The 20,152-nt window shown below is 45.7% G+C and overlaps 1 protein-coding gene across 2 annotated transcripts; it reads left to right on the top strand.

Moving 5' to 3' along the window:
* Positions 1-1,907: 1,907 nt before the first annotated feature.
* Positions 1,908-19,649, top strand: fnbp1a (formin binding protein 1a). Of its 2 annotated transcripts, none has more exons than XM_056591573.1 (18): positions 1,908-2,071; positions 3,033-3,148; positions 4,044-4,100; positions 4,799-4,946; positions 6,095-6,157; positions 6,562-6,660; positions 7,320-7,334; positions 7,585-7,713; positions 8,793-8,939; positions 9,923-10,111; positions 10,462-10,653; positions 11,005-11,019; positions 11,160-11,269; positions 14,380-14,512; positions 14,833-14,987; positions 15,354-15,490; positions 15,908-16,066; positions 18,240-19,649. In XM_056591573.1, exons 1-18 carry the CDS (start codon positions 1,982-1,984, stop codon positions 18,266-18,268), a joined length of 1,983 nt encoding a protein of 660 aa, XP_056447548.1. In that variant the 5' UTR covers positions 1,908-1,981; the 3' UTR covers positions 18,269-19,649. The 2 variants fall into 2 exon arrangements, with proteins under 2 accessions (XP_056447548.1, XP_056447549.1); XM_056591574.1 differs by having other exon boundaries at positions 10,492-10,653.
* The last annotated feature ends 503 nt before the right edge of the window (positions 19,650-20,152 follow it).

Below are 20,152 nucleotides of genomic sequence, written 5' to 3' on the forward strand. Positions count from 1 at the left end.
ACTGTAGCAAACGTTGCTCATCTATCCGTCACATCTAGGTGGACACGCCAACCTGTGATACCAAAAGGGGAAGATTTCCAAACGGCTCTTAGCGGCTAATCACACCACACCTGGTGGCATGCCATGGGACCTGGTTTTTGTTGTTGGCAATTATTTGCCCAGTAATAAGGCTTAATGTAATGTATAGGGAAAATGGTGTAAGGGTTAACTTCAAAAGCTTAAAAAAGCTGCTGTCTACTGACATGTCAGCGCTCTCCTGAGTCTGTGTGTGTGTTTGTGTGAGTGGCTGGTTTAACCTGCATGCATTGATAACCGAATGCATCCCAGCTGTGCAGTCCAATCAACCTGCATCGTGACTGGTGAGGCTGCTTAATCCACCCTCAACATGCATGTTCTATCATTTTGTTTTCATGGGTTTCCTCATGTTTTCTTTTGTTGCTATATATATATTTCAATATCTAAGACCATGCACCATATGCTGGATGTTATGGCATTGGACTGCAAGGTTATGTCAAGGACTGTTTACACTGCGCTCAACGATGTTTTGTGCTAGCTGTGTCCTCCTGATGAAGTCCATTCTGATTGGCTGATGCAAAGCCACATGACCAGGGACCAGGGCCACAAGTTGGCAACCGAACTGGAGTCTAAACTAAGGTGTGTGTGTGTGTGTGTGTGTGTGTGTGTGTGTGTGTGTGTGTGTGTGTGTGTGTGTGTGTGTGTGTGTGTGTGTGTGTGTGTGTGTGTGTGTGTGTGTGTGTGTGTGTGTGTGTGTGTGTGTGTGTGTTTCAAACCTTTGCTTGTCCGTCTCTTCCTATCAGGAGCCAAGGAACCCCAAAAGAGAGAAGATGGCCGCTCAGGAGGAGGGGAAGGAGAGAGCTAGAGTAGATGGTGACGCATGTGGAACTGAATCCAAAAGAATGACAGTTTTAAAGTCATTCATATTATTTAATAAAGCTGTTTGACTGCTTTCAGAGTTTATTATTTTGCCATATTCTGTCGACTATGGCTTAATATATTTTCTAAGACTGTCCTGGATTATAATGGGACAGGGTCCCAGAATCATTTGTAAACAATCCAATGGTCCATTTCTCTTCTTTTGGTTTATTGAAATGTTTTGTCACTCAGAACACTCATCTGGTAGGGATTGATTATGTTGGTGCAGGAGATGTTTAGATAAACAAGGCACAGTATTATATTCAATTTGTCGTCGCTGCATAGAAATGGCTATTTTGAAACATTTAATTCAACATTCACAAGCCATTCATCTAAGTAAACATAGCCAACGCTGAACCCTAGTGTTTACCTAGTGTAAATGCCGCAACTGCAGTATTAATGAATTATTAGCTCTGAGTCTTATAAAGGGAGATTATTTACAAATAATGAATTTCCTAACAAGACGACAATACTTGGCCTATTTATATATTGAGAACCTAAATAACATGAGTAATCTGATTACATATCTTAGATTTGATATAAATATTTTCTTGCCTTTTTGTACTGTAGCCTACTCTAATAGGCCTTGTACCCCACCTAAGAGACTAACTCCATCAATAAACTACAACTCCCACCATCCCGCAATGCAATTCTTTGTTCTATCTGTGTTATCACGATTCCTCCTTAAATGTTTCCTGTGATGAATATTTGTACCTGCACCACCTACTCTTAGAATTTCAATTTCGCTGACCACGGAGGTCGTTAATGTCCATTATATCTATACTGCCCTCCTTCCAACCCCGCCCCACCCACACACACGCACGCACACGCACAGAAGCGCGCAGAGAGGCCACCGGCAGAGTGTTCTCCGGGGAGGCGCGCGACCACGTCCCGTGGCTGTGTCACCGGGCGCGTATTGCGTATACAGAACAACCGCGAGCCCCGGCGAATCGGCGCGAGACAGATCAGCATGCACTCGCTCAAAGAGGACGCGGGCTGCAGAGAGCAGCTCACGCGGAGTCATTTCATCATCGATTCCGATCCCAGGATGGACACCATGCAGTCGACGACCCGCAGGACAGCCACCGGTACGAGGCGCCCCGGAGCCGTGAGCTGCAGCTGGGGGACCGAGCTGTGGGTAGGTTGTCCGTCCCTTGATGTGCTGCTGCCGCTGCAGCAGCCCCACCGCTATACCGAGCAGCCTCCGTCTAGCGGTCAAGGCCTGCCCCCCACCCCACTCCCCCCTCGCAGGGCTCGTTGTTCTACGATGCAACCGCTGCTCGTGTGGAATTAACGCTTGGGTGGCTAACGATGCATTGTTTGAACGCGTGCATGTTTCATTTCTTTGCGCAAGTATTAGTCAGTCCTGCTGGCCGCATCCAGACGTGCGCGTGCTGGCGTGCACCTGCCATAGCAACACGGCAGACGGCCGCTATCGCACCTCTCTGCCATGATGGCTCCAATATGGGCGGCGCACAGAGGCAGCCTGCAGGAGAACGTCCCGGTGCGGCTGAGACCAACAGCTGCGTCCAGGATGAACCGCTGGAATAAACCGCATAGCCTACTGCATTTTACCCCCAGAACAATCGTATGAAATGGTCGAATGTGCTTTTGAATACTATACACTCACGCAGACAGCAGGCTATGTCATTAAATGGCATGATGCATAGATTAGGTATAGGACTGTCTTTTGTTGTATGGCTCTCTGTCTGTCTCTCTCTCTCTGTAATTTGTGTATGGATAGAAGGGATGGGGGATGGATTTAATGGAATGGTATTTCATTTGCATAATAGCCTGCTTTATAATCTGACAACGAACGACTTAATCCCTGCAGTCTACTATGATTAACCTGCGGGACGTAAAGAGAGGTGGAGCTAGAGATGGCCATTTTATGGTGCATTGGAAGTAAATAATGTAAAAAATATATAATATATACATATATTAAAAAGAAGGAGATTTAGAAAATAGCAACCTGCTGTGATTATAATCCAAATGGCTCAGTGTCTCTGGTGGTGTGTCCCTAAAGGATATATTAGCACGTTGTGTTGCTCGTGTTTCATGAGGGACGCTCATTTGTTCTCCCTGTGTTGCTGTTTAAGGACCAGTTTGAGAACCTGGAGAAACACACCAGTTGGGGCATTGATTTCCTGGAGCGCTACACCAAGTTTGTGAAGGAAAGGGCCGATATTGAACTCAGCTACGCCAAACAAATCAGGTAGGAGCAAACAACAACCGTTGAGGTGAACTCCAACGCCACGCCTGACCCAGGCCCATCCATGAGACCCTATGTGATACACCATGCGTTAGCCGCCCCTTTAAACACCATAATGCAGTTTTCACAATTTTCTGGAACGTATTTGCATTAGATTTTTTGGTTACACCTCAGGTCTGCATAACAGTCCTGGTGCAGTGCAATTACACATTAAAGCACCATGTAATAACCAACGTAACCACATGCCCCGACATGTGCTTCATATGTATTAGGGTGACAGAGCAGCATGTAACTTTCCAGTGTGGTGAGGGTTAGCTGTTCCTCTTAGGAAGCGGTGAAGGTTTGAGTTACACACTAGGGCACAAGTGTTAGGCTGCTCCACAACGTTACCCCATTTGAAGTGCCGGGTGTTAGCTTGTTGAATTGCTTGTTACTACAGTACTGTACTGTAATTACACTGTAAGCTAAAGTCTTTACTTGCGGTACAGTTTGAGGTTAATGACAATAGACCACCCTTGGTGGTCAGACAAAAACACCACGGATGTCCGAACTTTGGTTGTGTAAACATGAGAGGCCAGTGGCTTCCTTTGAAGCCACTTGTAGTTCCCTGTACAGAAGGAACAGGGAACTACAGAAAATGCAACATCAGTTTGGATAAAGTAATCTGAATTAACATGATCGAATGGCAGTGTATCTCCATGACAACGCATTGCGCTTGTCTTTGGCAGGGAAATGTAGTTTACCCCCAACTCTGTTTCTGTTTGTGTCTCTATTCGCCCACTGTACAAATCAGGAAAGGCAAATAGATCTGTTATTATGGTATGTGGAGCTCATGCTCTCTCTCTCTCTCCCTCTCTCTCTTCTCTCTCTCTCTCTCTCTCTCTCTCTCTCTCGGTAGGAATCTTTCTAAGAAGTATCAAGCCAAGAAGAACTGCAAGGAAGAAGAAGAGAGCAGGTTAGTCGGCCATTTCTGTCAGCCCTGTTGGCCGCTCTGATGCTTCTGCCCAAGGGGTTCGCTCGCTGGCCACACCGCCCGCCCACAGTCTACTACTTGGCAAGCGTTGTCGTTCACCCACTGCTAATACTATCCCAACTCAAAGGTTCTGGGTTACAATCCCTCTTTGCCACCACTAAAAATCATTGAGCAAAATATTGTAAAAACTCAACTTACTGAACATTCACAGTCCATAGTCGGTTAGTCCTGAATAACTAAAGTGATAAAAGCCAGTCACAACCTGCTATGATATTATCACCGTTGTGCAGGATGTTGTACATAGAGCTCTAGCATGATTAGGGTTGTGTTTATATGTCGCTTTCCTCACACTCGAGGACGCTTTACAGAGAAGGAGAAATAAAAGCCAAAAATCCCTTTCCAAATCCTTTTAAGCACACTAAACAGACAGACCGACAGAGCGGACAGAGGACCAGAGAATGAGCAGGAGTACGTAGAGGCGAGGCTGCTAAAGTCTCTGAGAAATATGGGGGGCGTCGAGGGGGGTCTTCCAGAGTTTGGGGTCGATGCTGCAGAAGGCTCTGGCCCCCCAACAATACAAGGCCTTCAGGTTCTCGGGGGGGCTAGGAGGACCCAACGAGCTGACTGGGGTTGGTGGGGTGAGGGGCGGGGCGTGGCAGTGACGGAGTGGCTCCCTGCAGGTATTCCTGGTGCCGCTCGTTCGGGTCCACGCTGAGGGAGCTCAACGACTACGCCAGCCACCGCGAGGCGCTGGCCCAGAACCTGCACGCCTACATCGTCAGCGAGCTGGTGCGCTACACGCAGGACCTGAAGACCGAGAGGAAATCAGTAAGACACGCACACATGGGCCTGTGTGCATGGGTGTGCTCCTATACAGGCTTGATGGGTGTTCCTTTCAGTTCAATGGAATGACTTAGCATTGGCTTTATGGTAACACTGCATTGAGACATGGGAGACAACACAAGACAACACACATGTGCATGTTAAAAGAAGTATAACATTTACAGAACAAGGGTCTGTGAAAAAATGTTAAAATAGCTCAATAAAAAAATTATATATATTAACAAATTTATAATTTAAACACTGAATACACACTATCACAAACGCTACCACACATGCTACCACACAAGACACACTCACAAAATCACACACACACACACACACACACACACACACACACAGATTCAGAAAGAGCAGAATTTCAACAGAACAATTTGACACATACTATCTATGGCGGTTACACATAGAAACAGTCTTAATCACTACTCTACTTCTAGTCCAACTAGAACATTGTTTCAGGTCACTAAACACACACACACACACACACACACACACACACACACACACACACACACACACACACACACACACACACACACACACACACACACACACAAAGACGCAAACATTCTTTTGTTTGCAGTCAGTGGCCTGAATTAAAGAGGGGGAAGTGTGTGTGTGATGGTGTGCGTGGGATTATCGTTGTGTGTACGTGTATGTGTGTGTGTGTGTGTGTGTGTATTTGCATGCGTGTGCTCACACTTGTATGTATGTGTGTGTATGTGTGTGTCTGTGTGTGTTTGTCTGCATGTGTGTGGGTGCATGCGTGCGTGTAAACACAGGCTCACAAAACCCATTTAATGAAAAACAACTTAATCACAGACACCAGTTGAAGTCCAACTGCTAATGTGTTTCTGTCATTATTATGAGCTGTTCAGTAGTAAACACTGAAAGTACAACTACAGAAATCGTATCTCTACTTTGACCAGCTCAGTTGATACATTTTGAAGTAGTGACCAGTGGCCGACAGCACAAACCTGCAGATGCTAGTCGTGATATGCGTTACGTAAATATTACTATATTACCTTATCGCTGGTCACTCACCAGCATAGTGGACCAATATCGTCCCAGTGTCTAATATAGCTGATTGACACCAGAACTGATATTGTGGATACTGATGTTATTTTTTTTTACAGCATTTCCAAGATGGGCGGCGAGCCCAGCAGCACATCGAGAACTCGTGGAAACAGCTGGAGTCGGTGGGTGATCGTCATGACCCCTGACATGAAACACGCTGCTCTGTTCCCAAAGCGCACGGAATACTGTTGTAACCAGCAGGTGGTTAAACCTGCTGGTTACACTTAGAAACCTGGAGTGGTTTTGAGACTGCAGGTGTCAATACCTCTGCTACCAAAGCTTATGACACGGTCGTAAGCTTTAATTAATTCATAATCTAGCCGCTGTATTTGTTTACTTGACTATTAACTCGTCTAACAACATAACACCGGTGTTAATAACGACAAATGTCATGTTTTGTCTTCCTTATTAATAACACCTCATGTAATGTTGTGATTTTAACCAATGCCTAAGTGTTATGTGGGTGTTAATAATACTGTGAACTAACGACTAACCCGCTCCGTCTGAATGCTGTGGTTGTGTTCAGAGTAAACGACGGTTCGAGCGGGACTGTAAAGAGGCGGAGCGCGCCCAGCAGAACTTTGACAGGATTGATACGGACAACAGCAAAGCAGATGGAGAAAAGGTACCGACAGGCAGACAGGCAGGCAGACAGACAGGCAGACAGACCGGGAGAGAAGCAGACAAACAGACAGACAGACAGACAGACAGGCAGACAGGCAGACAGGCAGACAGACAGACAGGCAGGCAGGCAGACAGACAGACAGACCGGCAGATAGACAGACAGGCCGACAGGCAAAGGGAGAGAGGCAGACAGATGGCTGTGCCGGCAGCCACTGCAGGGTATACAAACCAGAATCCCCCAGATCGGAAGTTTGCGTCTGTACCCAGAGAAGGACAAACGTCAGGCCGCCTGTTCTGCGACTAGAAGAGAGCACAGCTTCATACACGTGTTGTGGAAGATCACAGTCTGCCACATCCACTCTGTTTCCATGAGCATTAGAAGAGCTGGACGATGTCACTGGTCCGGGGTTTGGCGATCCCTATTGGTCCCATAGGACCGCTGGCGTCAAACTTTTCTTCAAAATGTTTTTTTCCGGCAGAAACCTAGTTGATGTTAGATAGATAGTTAGCAAAACAGGTGGATAGATGACATATTGGTAACCCATCTGATCCATATATATATGTATATATATATATATATATATATATATATATATATATATATTATATATAAGTGTGTGTCAGTGTTTAACGCGATCTGTCTCTCTCTTTATCTCACAGCGATGTTCCCTAAAGGTAGGTTGAAACTTCTACTTTACATAACACATGTTAAAGTGCTTCACAGCCAGGTGTCCTTGGACCACCAGAGAAAGTGCGTTTTAGTAGCAACAATACAGATAAAGAATCATTTCAATTGTATTTTAGTGTGTGTGTATGTGTGTGTGTGTATTTGTGTTTGGGTGTGTGTGTGTGTGTGTGTGTGTGTGTGTGTGTGTGTGTGTGTGTGTGTGTGTGTGTGTGTGTGTGTGCGCGCACCATGCTTCAGGCTCGTCAGACAGCTCAGCAGAAGCAGCAGGCGGCTGAGGACTCCAAGCAAGACTACACGACCAGCCTGAAGCAGTTCAACCAGGACCAGCAACAGCACTACCACACACTGGTACCAGTTATATACCAGGTATATACTACTGCTGATACCAGTATTACTAGTACAGCACTACCATACACTGGTGCCAGTTATATACAAGGTATATACTACTGCTGATACCAGTATTACTAGTACAGCACCACCACAACCTGGTACCAGTTATATACCAGGTATATACTACTGCTGATACCAGTATTACTAGTACAGCGCCACCACAACCTGGTACCAGTTATATACCAGGTATATACTACTGCTGATACCAGTATTACTAGTACAGCGCCACCACAACCTGGTACCAGTTATATACCAGGTATATACTACTGCTGATACCAGTATTACTCGTACAGCACCACCACAACCTGGTACCAGTTATATACCAGATATACTGTATACTACTGCTAATACCAATACTACTAGTACAGCCCTACCACGCCCTGGTACCAATCATATACCAGGATACTATTGTAAGTATCATTACCTTTCACCCACTCTTATATACCAGATATACATGAGTACCACTAGTGGTACAAGTTAAATCCTTTCACCCACTGGTAACAGTTTCATTCCTGGTAAATCTTTCTAGTACCCACACTACCACACACAGGTACCAGTTATATACCAGGTAAATACTACTACTAGTACAACTTATACACCACTAGCAGCACCCCACGCTGAATATATATCTTTTGTGTCCGTGTGTGTGCCCGCGTATATGTGTGCGTATGTGTGTGTGTGTGTGTATGTGTGTCTTTGTATGTGTTGGTTTGTGAGTGCGCGCATGTGTGTGTGTGTGTGTGTGTGTATGTGTGTGTGCGGGTGTGTGTGTGCATGCGTGTGCATGTGTGTGTGGGTCGGCTTAGCTCAGGAGGTAGAGCAGTTGACTTGTAACTGAAAGGTTGCTAGTTCGATCCCCAGCTCCTCCTAGCTGAGTGTTGATGTGTCCCTAAGCAAGACACTTAACCTAACTGCTCCTGACGAGCTGGCTGTCGCCTTGCATGGTTGACTCTGCCGTCGGTGTGTCAATGTGTGTATTAACCGATGTAAGTCGCTTTGGATAAAAGCGTCTGCTAAATGCCTTAATTGTATTTGCATGTGTCTGGCCTGTGCAGCGTATCCAAGACATGGAGGAGAGGAGGATAGACCGACTTGGGGAGTCGATGCGCTCGCTTGCGGAGGTGGAGCATAAGGTGTTGCCCATCATCAGCAGATGTCTGGACGGGATGACGCACGCTGCGGAGAGCATACAGTCCCGGGTGGTGAGTCCAGGCTCCTGCTCCTCTACCCTGACCCAGAAGCACACACACACACACACACACACACACACACACACACACACACACACACACACACACACACACACACACACACACGCCTGCCTGCTTCCAGACCCCACTTTGAGGAACAACTCTGGGGTTCAGGAGCTGGAGCCGGTTGCTTCAGTTTTCCCCGAGCCAATCAACGTCCTCTTGTAATCGGGCGAATAACACGGCTACTCCCGTAGGGGAATGTTTGGGTTCCGATAATGAAGCTGCTTTTAAAAAACGTCTTAACGGTGACATATCATACCACCAGGTGTGAGTGTGATTAGCCATTAAAAGCCGTTTTCAAAATGTGCAGCATTGTGACATCACAGGTGGGCGTGGCTACCTAGATGTGTGACGGATAGATCAGTCTACCAGCCTAATGTCACAATGCTGCACATTTTCAAACCCGCTTGTAATGGCTAAACACCCTCACACCTGGTGGTATGATATGTCCCCTTTAAAAAATCAACAACAGAGAGCGAGCTGGCCAGAAGCCGTGGGCTCCTGTCTCAGGGATCCCGATCCTCCCTGAGCCACCAACTGTGTCTATGAGTTTATGATCTACAGGTCATTGGTCTAACACTCGGCCTGTGTCTGTGTGTTTGTACCAGGACCGCCAGCAGGTCATTGGTTCTGTGTCTGTCTGTGTGTCTGTCTGCCAGCCAGCCAGCAGGTCATTGGCTCTAACACTGTGTGTGTCTGTGTGACTGTGTGTCAGCCAGCAGGTCATTGGCTCTAACACTCTGACCGTCTGTCTGCTTGTCTGTCTGTCTGTCTGTGTGTCAGCCAGCAGGTCATTGGCTTCAACACTGTGTCTGTCTGTCTGTTTGTCTGTCTGTCTGTGTGTAAAACTGTGTCTGTCCGTCCGTCTGTGTGCCAGGAGAGCCAGCAGGTCATCGGTTCTAACACTGTGTCCGTCTGTCTGTGTGTCCCAGGACAGCCAGCAGGTGGTGGAGGTGTTCAAGACGGGCTTCGAGCCTCCGGGAGACGTGGAGTTTGAGGACCACAGCGCCCCCATGAGGCGAAGCATCTCCGAGTCCAGTTACCTTGACAACCGAGCCGAGCAGAGACACACAAGGCGCAACAGCCGAGGAAGACTCTGGCCCTTCATCCGCAAGAACAAGGTAGAGGCGGGAGAAACGTCAAGTGATGATGGATGGATCCTGGATGGATCATGAGTCTCTGTTGGCTGTCGCTGCTGTTGACCTGTCCTCTCCATCTCTCTGTTTTCTCTTAACTTGCCCTCTGTCTTCTTCGCTCTTGTTCCTCCTCTTCCACACCCACTTCGTTTTTTCCACTCTCTGGCTCTCACTCGCTCTCGCTCTCTCTTTCTTTCTCTCCCTCTCGCTCGATCTACATACCTACGTCTCTCTCTCGCACTATGTCTCTTCTCTCTCTCTCTCTCTCTCTCTCTCGCTCTCTCTCTCTCGTCTCGCCCCTTTCTTCCTTTAACACACACCCCTCTTCCCTTCAGCTGATGAGCCTTCTCTCCTCCCCACATCAGCCACCACCTCCTCCACCCACCTCCCCATCCCCAGGGGGCGAAACCAGCAGCCCACAGTCCCCGCCTACTTCCGCCCGGGAACCAATCACGCAGCGACTCAACGACCTCATGAGCTCCGGCTCCAGAACCCGAAAACAGTGTCTTCGCAGCCTGAAGAGAGGGGTGAGCGTCTTGGTTTTCAGTGTTTACTCACGCTCTCTCCCTTCACATCGTGCCCGCATGATGTGAGATGGCCATGCAAAGAACAATGTTTTCTCAGTCCATACAGCCAGTTGTTTGCCTCCTTATCCTTTTTGGGATGATGCCATTAGAAGTATTGCATATCGACACGATAATGTGACAAAATCCTCTCCCAACTTGCCCTGCTCGTAGCACATCACGAACAGACAAAAGAAAACATAACGTTCAATATCCACACAATAAAACAGTAAACCTACAAATTTAACACAATATGCATAACATTTTTAATGTTCCGGATTTTAACTTTTTTAAACTTTCCTTTCATGCCTGCAGCTGTCACTCAAACTGGTAAGTAGGGATTTCCCTGTCTGGTATTTTTATTGTTATATAAGACAGTGCCTCTGTCAATTTCTATCTGGGATTAATAAAATACATATATCTTTGTGCGTGCGTGTTTGTGTGTGTGTTTTCGTGTTGTTTATCTGAAGGGCTCTGGCTCAGAAGACTTCAGTCACCTCCCTGCAGAACAGAGGCGTAAGAAACTTCAGAACAGGATCAGCAGCATCGGTGTGGAAGTCCAGAGAGAGAGAGAACAGAGGTACCTGAGAGATCCATCCCCCTGCCCACCACTCCGGATGGTTAACAGAAATCCATCATTTACTTCTAGTTATAAAGTTTTTTTTTAAGTGTTATCAAGGCGTGAAAAAACATCACTATTTTGAAGCATCACAAATTGATGTTCCCTGAAATCAAATGCATTCTTACTTAAAGGGAAACTACACCCATTTGCATTAAGCTTTGTATCGTTAGAAACCCAGTCATATTTTTTAATGGTCCTGCGTATCTACCTCTAACATTTCCTGCTTTAAATGACGCAAAATTATGATTATTGTGTCATTTAAAGCAGGAAGTGTAAGAGGGGGGGCCCTAAGAAACGACAAGCACTCCTCGTTTTCAAACCCGGCTAGGGGGTGGGACCCACTGACGCTACAGACCTATTACAGATCAGTGCCAGTGGGTGGGGTATAAACGGTATAGAGAGTACACCGGTTTGAATTTGCGCTACGGTATGGATTTTGACGTTATCGTCTGACCGGTGTGACCGGTAGATCACACGAGCGCTAAAGAAGCAATGATGTTGTACCAGAGACGCAGTCGTTTATTCATAATGGCGCACACAGCTTTTGGCCGAGCTCCGGCGGGAGACCTTGAGCTCTATATTTAAATGATATAAGATAATATATAGACATCTATAATAATATTATGCATAATATCACGGCCCAAAGCTGTGTGCGCCTCCAGGGGGCCTCAGCGAGGCACCACCGCCCCTTGTTGGTGGTGCCTCGCGGCAGCGGACAGCGGGCAGCGGGCTCCGGCGGGAGACAATCGCGGGCAACAATCCCTTTCTCTTCCATGTCATGGTTCAGTCTTCTTCAGATTGATGTGGAAGTGGAAGAACCAGAGACATCGGAGAACCCAAAGCAGTCGTTTGAGATGATATTATGAATAAACGACTGCGTCGGGTTCTCCGACGTCTCACATCAATCTGAATTTGCAGTTCAATCTGGACTTCAGAGAGTCAAAGCCAACATCCCTTCCCCCAATTCCTTCTCCACCAAGGGCCGAGAATCAATACACAGGTCTTATTTTGCAATCCCGCACCCGCCCGAGAATTACATTCCGCAGCCGACCAGACACGCTATCAATAGATACCGATGCCCGACCCACACCCAAAGGAAAATTAGACACATTGGATGGAACACCGGGGTATAACACTATGGGCCCTATTTTAACGGTCTGAAACGCAAGTGAGAAGCGCCAACCAATACATTATAAACATCGTTTTTATAAGTATTGGATGCATTATCGTTATCGACTTGTGTTCCTAATATGCATGTCCCCCCCCGTTAATATACATTGCCATGGACTGTATTATGTGTTACGTGTTTAGTTTGCGTGTGTTTAAACAGATGGGACGCACACACGCACGCACGCCTGCACGCGTGTGTGTGTTACACATTCACACACGCGCGCCCGCATTCATTCATTCTTTTTAACACTCACTCGCGGTAAAACAATGTTTTCTCACGATCAAATACTCATCAATCCTAAAAGTTATGGGCATATACACGATGTCTGTGTCAAGAAAAGATGTGTTTGCTGTACGGTGTTTGCAGATGCATTGATTTAAAAGTACAACTTATTACCGCTGTATCAGCTGTATCCCAAATAATTAACCAAGAATGTGTGGCTAGGTAGATGAGAGAAGCAAAGTGTATGCGCGAGGTGCACAAGCAACATTATGCATGCGCCCTTAAAATAGTATCTGAACAATGCGCCACTGACTTTAAACCAGGTATCTCCTGGTTTGTGGCGCAAGTGGTTTCTGAAACGTCAAAATAGCACCAGGGAACGTTTGCGCCAGAACACGCCTCCTCCTTTCGCCGAGCCGCCCCTTGGGGCGCAAGATCATTCCCTAATTTACTGACGCGTGGCGCAGGAGGGAAAAGAACACTCTGCGCCAGTTGCAAACTACAATACAATACAAATACAACTAGCAACGACACATGCGCCAGTGATTAAGTCAATTGCGCCTGATGCAAGATAGGGCCCTATGTGGTGTTTAACGTGGTGCTTTAGATTGCTGTGCAAAAAAAGCACATCATCCACTGTTGACGGTTATAATTGACTCCTCTGCTCCTGAATAACATATCCAGCACCGGAGAAGTCTCGCCCTAAATCACAATACCCGCGACCGACCCACGCTGTTCAGGCGTCCGACCTGACCAGCACCCGTGTCCGACACAGTACATTATTTTTCCCCTGTTTCTTCCAAATTGTGCGGGTCACCCATCGGGTAGCCTACCCGAACCTGTGAAGGACTCCGAGATAACCCCCTCTACAAGTCTTTACATGTTGTGGAAGTACCAGAGACGTCCAAGAACCCAACGCAGTCTTTAATTCATAATATCATCCGGAGGTGCACACAGCTTTTGGCTGTGATCTTGTATATTATATTATATTACATAGATTAGATACCTTAGATAAATAATATTATAATAATTAGATATAGAGCTCCGGGAGAAACGGAGTGCAAATGGCAACAATCACTTCCCCTCCATGCTGCTGTTCACGCTGGACTGCAGTGAACGCTGATTGACTGTTATGTTACGTCCCTCACTGAGTGAACGCTGATTGTCATTGTGGGAGTTGTCGTCTTCAATCCGCAAGCGCCAAAAAGTCACTGTCTGCCTTTTCTCGGTCAAGGAGGCACAAAAATTGAAATTGATGTTACTATTCGACTAAATATATGACCCACTTTCAATACAGATTCATTTCTCTGCCGGTGAAATTCTCCTTTAATCTCAGTCTATCTAATTCCTCACGACAAATTAATGGGTGGAGCCTAGTATCTCTCTTGGCTACGTACTAGGCAATGAGTGACCACCTAACTTGCACCAGTTACTCAAGTTATGGCGAAGGGGTAGGCGTGGATACAAACCACACCCCTACAATCAGTTTATTACTGACGACTTTAAGATCTATATTTACATACTTTTGACATTTTCCTGAAAGGGCATTTGTTATGTTGTTATGTATGTTTCGGTTTTTGATGTTTTAGATCATGTCCTTTTAAACCACTTCTCAACCCCATCATTAAACCACTGTTACCACAGCCTTTCGTTTGTGTGTTTGTGCGTGTTGCAGAGATGCTCTGGCTAAGCTGCGGGAGGTGTACCAGAGGAGCCCTGAGATGGGCGACGCCAGCAGCCTGGACTCCCAGATCGAGGAAGCCAGTCAGAGGCTGGACCGCCTGCAGAAGGAGCTGCACAGACATCAGGTCTGGACATGACCTGTAGATATTATCACAACTTCAGTCATCTACTTATACTGAATGTCTGTTTTTATGGGTTTGTGTGTGTGTTGGGGTGTGTGTGTGTGTGTGTGTGTGTGTGTGTGTGTGTGTTGGGGTGTGTGTGTGTGTGTGTGTTGGGGTGTGTGTGTGTGTGTTGGCGTGTGTGTGTGTGTGTGTATTGGCGTGTGTGTGTGTGTGTGTGTGTGTGTGTGTGTGTGTGTGTGTGTGTGTGTGTGTGTGTGTGTGTGTGTGTGTGTGTGTGTGTGTGTGTGTGTGTGTGTGTGTGTTTCTGTGTGCCCTCACAGGGTTGGTTGCAGGAGACGGAGAGCAGGCTGGTAGATCACGGCGGCAGGCGTCAGAGTGGAGGTTGTGGGTTTGAGTCCCAGGCCACAACGCCAGGCAGTAGCAGCCTGGGTCACCTGGAGAACCTCAACCACCAGGGTCCTTCCAGCCGAGAGAGGCATGTCCCTTCACAGCCATCTACTCTGTTCACTATCTATTTATGTCTTTGCTAGCTTTCCAACACCATTTCACTAGCTCTACAATAGAGTACTGACCGTATGAGCACCAGCTGTCTGATTCTTCACTCAGCTGTCCAGCCTTCTGTCAACAAAAATGGGCTGTAATATTAAATGAAAAGTTAAGGAATTTGTAGATCCATGGTTTTTGCATTTAACCTGGCAACCCCGGTTGCCATCCGACCAGATGATTTATGCAGCTCTGTGTTGAATTATATTGTGAGACTTCGAACTCCAGAAATATTGTCCCCGTCTGCCTGCACCATGTCTTCTCATCCGTTGTGTTGTGTTGCGTGTTGCGTTTCTAGTCCCGACGGCAGCTACACAGAGGACAACACCGCGGAGCTCCATTTGAAGTCTCGCAGTTCAGAGTTTGACGATGACTTTGACGAAGATGAGCCCTTGCCCAGTATAGGCACCTGCAAGGCCCTCTACCCCTTCCAAGGTACTCCTCTGTCACAGATGCCAGACCCCCCCCCCCCCCCCAGACACGCTGCTGCCTCCCCTAACACTGCAGCAGATGCTAGCGCTTGTAGCTTAGCATTGTGAGATGGCACTCCAAACCTTTCCAGGAAGGAAGGGTCTCTGTCTCTGTGTTACTCCTCAAGGTTGCTTTCTTGATATTTAAGGCCCTTTTTCCTTTATTTTCATCGGTTCATTTCCTCTGAAATGTATCGGTTAAAGGGTTTAGGCGGTTAAGGGGTGTTATATAGTTAATAATAGTTAGTCTTGAAGCACTTAGAGACGATGTGTGATTAAGGCTGATCCAAGTCGAATCGACTCGGTTGAAGAATCAAGTTGACAATGTGAACTCAATTACCGACACTCGACCACTTGACCGGGACGTGTTTGTGTGACGCAGGTCAGAACGAGGGCACCATCTCCATGGTGGAGGGCGAGTTGCTGTCGGTGGTGGAGGAGGACAAGGGGGACGGCTGGACCCGAGTGAGGCGGGACCAGGACGAGGAGGGATATGTGCCCACCTCCTACATTAAAGTCTTCCTGGATAGCAACGCTAAAGGTGCCATGACTTACATCTAACCTACACTCCCTGAACACCGCACCACACCACAGCCGCAGCTGCCACCACCAGCACGGGTCAACAGAACACACACCCACACCACACACACATAACTTAATGAACACAACTCACAGTAATGCCATGATCGCCATAGCAACGGTGAGCTCCATGATTTTGCCTGTATGAAACAAGTGGACCCTCAGTCCTCAAGATGAACCCTGGCCTTCTGAAGGCCGTTTGAACGAGAAAACAAGTTCCTAATTGAAAATGCCCAACCTTTTAGACAACCGGCCTGTGGAGTGGTACTGGCCACTCGTTGACCTCTGACCTCCACAAGATGTCATTCAAAACTAGCTGACTCTCGGCCGTTTAACCAGCACCTCTGAATGTCAACACAGTGTTCTTAACGCTGTGTGTGTGTGTGTGTGTGTGTCTGTGTGTGTGTGTGTGTGTGTGTGTGTGTGTGTGTGTGTGTGTGTGTGTGTGTGTGTGTGTGTGTGTGTGTGTCTGTGTCTGTGTCTGTGTCTGTGTGTCTTTCAGTGTGAATGGAAACACTCATCGCTGCTGTTTGTACATTCAATTATGTGTGTGTGTGTGTGTGCATGTGTGCGTGTGTTCGGATTGGCCTACTCCTCAGGTAGTTTTGTGGATATTAATTCTATATCTGGGGGCTAGTCTATGCATACTATATTTAAAGCTCTATAAAATCTATCAATCAATTACTCTTTTTTACCTCTCTTTGTGGCTTTGCCTGTCTATGTGCTCTAGAGCTGCATTCTTCTCTGCTTGCCTATAGGTTCATGTATAGGCCTATATATACTGTATATACATAGAATATACTGTATATATGTAGAAAATAGATTTATTGTAGTGCATGTCTGGTCGAAACAATGTCTGCTCAGTGTCTAAATCTATGGCAACATGTACTGTATATCTTTGTTAGGCACACACACACACACACACACACACACACACACACACACACACACACACACACACACACACACACACACACACACACACACACACACACACACACACACACACACACACACACACACAACCCCCTGGGAAGGTGAGGTCACAAAGCCAAAGGTCTCCTCCTCCATCTTTCCTCAGGTTTCAAACTCCTATATTATGTCCTACTTACCATAACAAAGCCTGAAACAAAACTACTAACCTAATGGTTTATCCTGACTACCTTACTTTACTAACCTGCTGGTTTACAATGCTCTATTCAGAAGACCTTAAACTGACTACTAACATTCTAGTTTTTACAGTGTTTTTTTTCTAGACTACCTTCCATTAACTAATTTACTAATCTGCAGAGGTTCATTTGTATGACCTCCATTAGCTAGTAACAACATGTTTACAGTCGTTTATATTCAGACTTTAGTAATGACCACTAAGTTCCTACCTTGTTCCCAGCAGGGTTGTGTCGTTTACATTAGGTTGGAAAGGGTTAGGGTCATTATCCATATGCGACCAATTTGATTGGTCAAAGATGATTTGGTCAATGTTGCATTGAAAACTGAAACAGTTTTTAAACCATTTAAAGTAGTATATGCATTGACTGGGGCACAGGGTTGTTAATGAGTTATGGGGCAGTAGGACCTTGAGACTGGGAGGAAATTGCTGCTTCAATTGGCTGAAATGTTACCTTTTGTCTGAGCCTGCCTCTTCTAACCTGCCTGTCTGTTTGTCTGTCTGTCTGTTTGTCTGTCTTATTTCTTCACTTTATTTAACCCTCTCTCTCTCTCTGTCCCTCTCATTCTCTCTCTCTCTCTCTCTCTCTCTCTCTCTCTCTCTCTCTCTCTCTCTCTCTCTCTCTCTCTCTCTCTCTCTCTCTCTCTCTCTCTCTCTCTTTCTGTCTCTGTCTGTTTGCTTGTAATCTTGCCCTAATGCTGTCTACCTTCCAACCCTTTCAATTCACCTGTCTGTCTCTCTGTTGTTATGAATTTATGCATGTATCTCTACGTCTGTCGCCTGTTTCTCTCTTTGCTTGCCCCCTCCCCCCCTTTTTTGTCGTTCTGTCCCTCAATGTATGTCGGCCTTCTCTCTTTACTCCATCTCGCTGTTCTACCTGCCTGTCTCTGTGTCTGTCTGTGTGTGTGTCTCTCTCTGCCTGTCTGCCCTGCCTGTCTGGCCGCCTGTCTGTGTGTTTATTTTGTAGGCTTCGAGCAGGCTAGTCGGCTAGTCTAGTGCTAGACTGGTAGTGACCAGTAGGCGGAGCTGTGGAGAGAGGATGACTTAACCACAACAGGAAGTGATTCGTAAAGAATGAGAGAATGGAGGAGTTCTGGTAAAAAAAAAAAGTTTCATGGACATTAATACACACATTGTTTCAAGAATTCCTTACGCAGATTGCCAAATGTTTGGATGTCGAATTCAGACAAACTTAAAGGACTTGTTGTTCCTGCAACCACACGAGCCCCGAAGAAACCAGAGGAATCGCTCCTCTCTTTCTGAGACGGATCTCAAAGGAGGCCGGAGGCGAGGATATTACATATTTTCAGGGAAGACGAAAAATGTGTTTCCATAGCAATGTCATTGCCGGTGTGTGTTACCACGGTAACCACTACATCACATGCAAAGTAGAGGTATACTGCTGCCTTGCAACTTTAGGTCTACATTTTCCCCTCTTCGGCATAATTAATTTGGGTTGTTTCCATAGTGATTGTCTCCTTGGTTACAGTACAATTGTCAACCCTCCTACTTTCCTTTATGCCTTTGAACGCACCCGTCCTGTCTACCTGATTGTCTACCTGTCCGTCTGTCCGAGTGTCACTGAGCCTTGCTATTTGTTTACTATTAGTGAGAGAATACGGAACATCTCAAAGGTCAAAACTAGCAATGTTAAGAAATTCTGGGTCAGCAAGACTCTTCTGCCATGTTTAACAGAATGCAAACAAAATGGCGCCTATCCCATGTTAAACCCATTCAACGGATGGATCATATCTAACGTTAGACAGATCAATTAGGGATCCTACGTGAAGCAGATGCAACATGGATCCTCTACCTTGTCCACCAGATCCAACATGGATCCGGAGTCTGTCGTAGTGTAAAATAGAGCCGTGGCAAAGTGAAACAGCAGTATTAATGTGTTACTTTTTAAATGTATTTACTCCAATGTATTGTTAATGTCAAGCTTAATCAAAGTAGAAAGGCCTACAGTGAATGCAAGATGGCTGCTATAGAAATGTTTTACCCTTTGGACCTGCTAATGCTTTCAGAGAAATTTCCCGAGAAGGGTGAGAAAAGACAGACCATGATGTCAATATCTGAAAACTTTAAAGACGTTCAAGGGCCTCAAGAGGCACTGGAGAAGCTGTCTCCTCATAGTAGATGATGTTCCTATTAGCCGTGTATTCCATAGGATCCAATGTTGTTGATTCACGAGTGAAATGTCAAACATTATTCTATCGACAACTTGAAGGCTCATGGCTATAATTTGGTGGATTGTAAAATATAAAAACTGCTTGTTTATTTGTTAATTTTTTTATTTTTTACATTGTTTACTGGTATGTAGAAGTGGGCTTTTTTGAAGTTTGTGGATGTTTCCAATTTTCAACTAAACTAAACTTTAAACAACAATGGAGTCAGTATTTTTCTTTAATTAATGGATGTTTGTGTAGAAATTAGGCCATAACTATGAATGGGGGCAGACTCCACTGTGTGCCCTGAATTTCTCAAACACTGTTTATAGATGTTGCTGACCATGAACTATATTATAAATAAATTCATATCTTAAAGTACTTGGGGAAATTAGATCTTGCAAATATTTGCCTGGTCAATTCAAGTCAATCAAAATTGGCCAAAACTTTATGGAAATTATACATTTGTGCGCAATTGATAGTGGGGAAATAGATTTGATCGATAAAATAGATAGATTGGTAGATAATACTTTAAGTTTGTAAAGTTCACCTAATTCAAAACATGCATAATCTGTGCAATTCAATTTTTTACACAAATGACTTTAATATTTTGGCCTATATAGGGCACATATAAATAACTATTAAAATGATATTTCCATTTTACAGGACCACTATTTAGGTGAATTATGTATACATGTATTTTTTAAGAAAA

This window comes from Gadus chalcogrammus, chromosome 6 (genome assembly GCF_026213295.1).
Source record: "Gadus chalcogrammus isolate NIFS_2021 chromosome 6, NIFS_Gcha_1.0, whole genome shotgun sequence".
Taxonomy (NCBI): Eukaryota; Metazoa; Chordata; class Actinopteri; order Gadiformes; family Gadidae; genus Gadus; species Gadus chalcogrammus.

Bases quoted from the DNA above. Each gene is read 5' to 3' on its own strand.
- fnbp1a (XM_056591573.1), top strand. From the start codon at position 1,982: ATGGACACCATGCAGTCGACGACCCGCAGGACAGCCACCGGTACGAGG. The intron at 2,072-3,032 runs GTAGGTTGTCCG...TTGCTGTTTAAG, and splicing joins GCTGGGGGACCGAGCTGTGG to GACCAGTTTGAGAACCTGGA. The intron at 4,101-4,798 runs GTTAGTCGGCCA...GGCTCCCTGCAG, and splicing joins AAGGAAGAAGAAGAGAGCAG to GTATTCCTGGTGCCGCTCGT.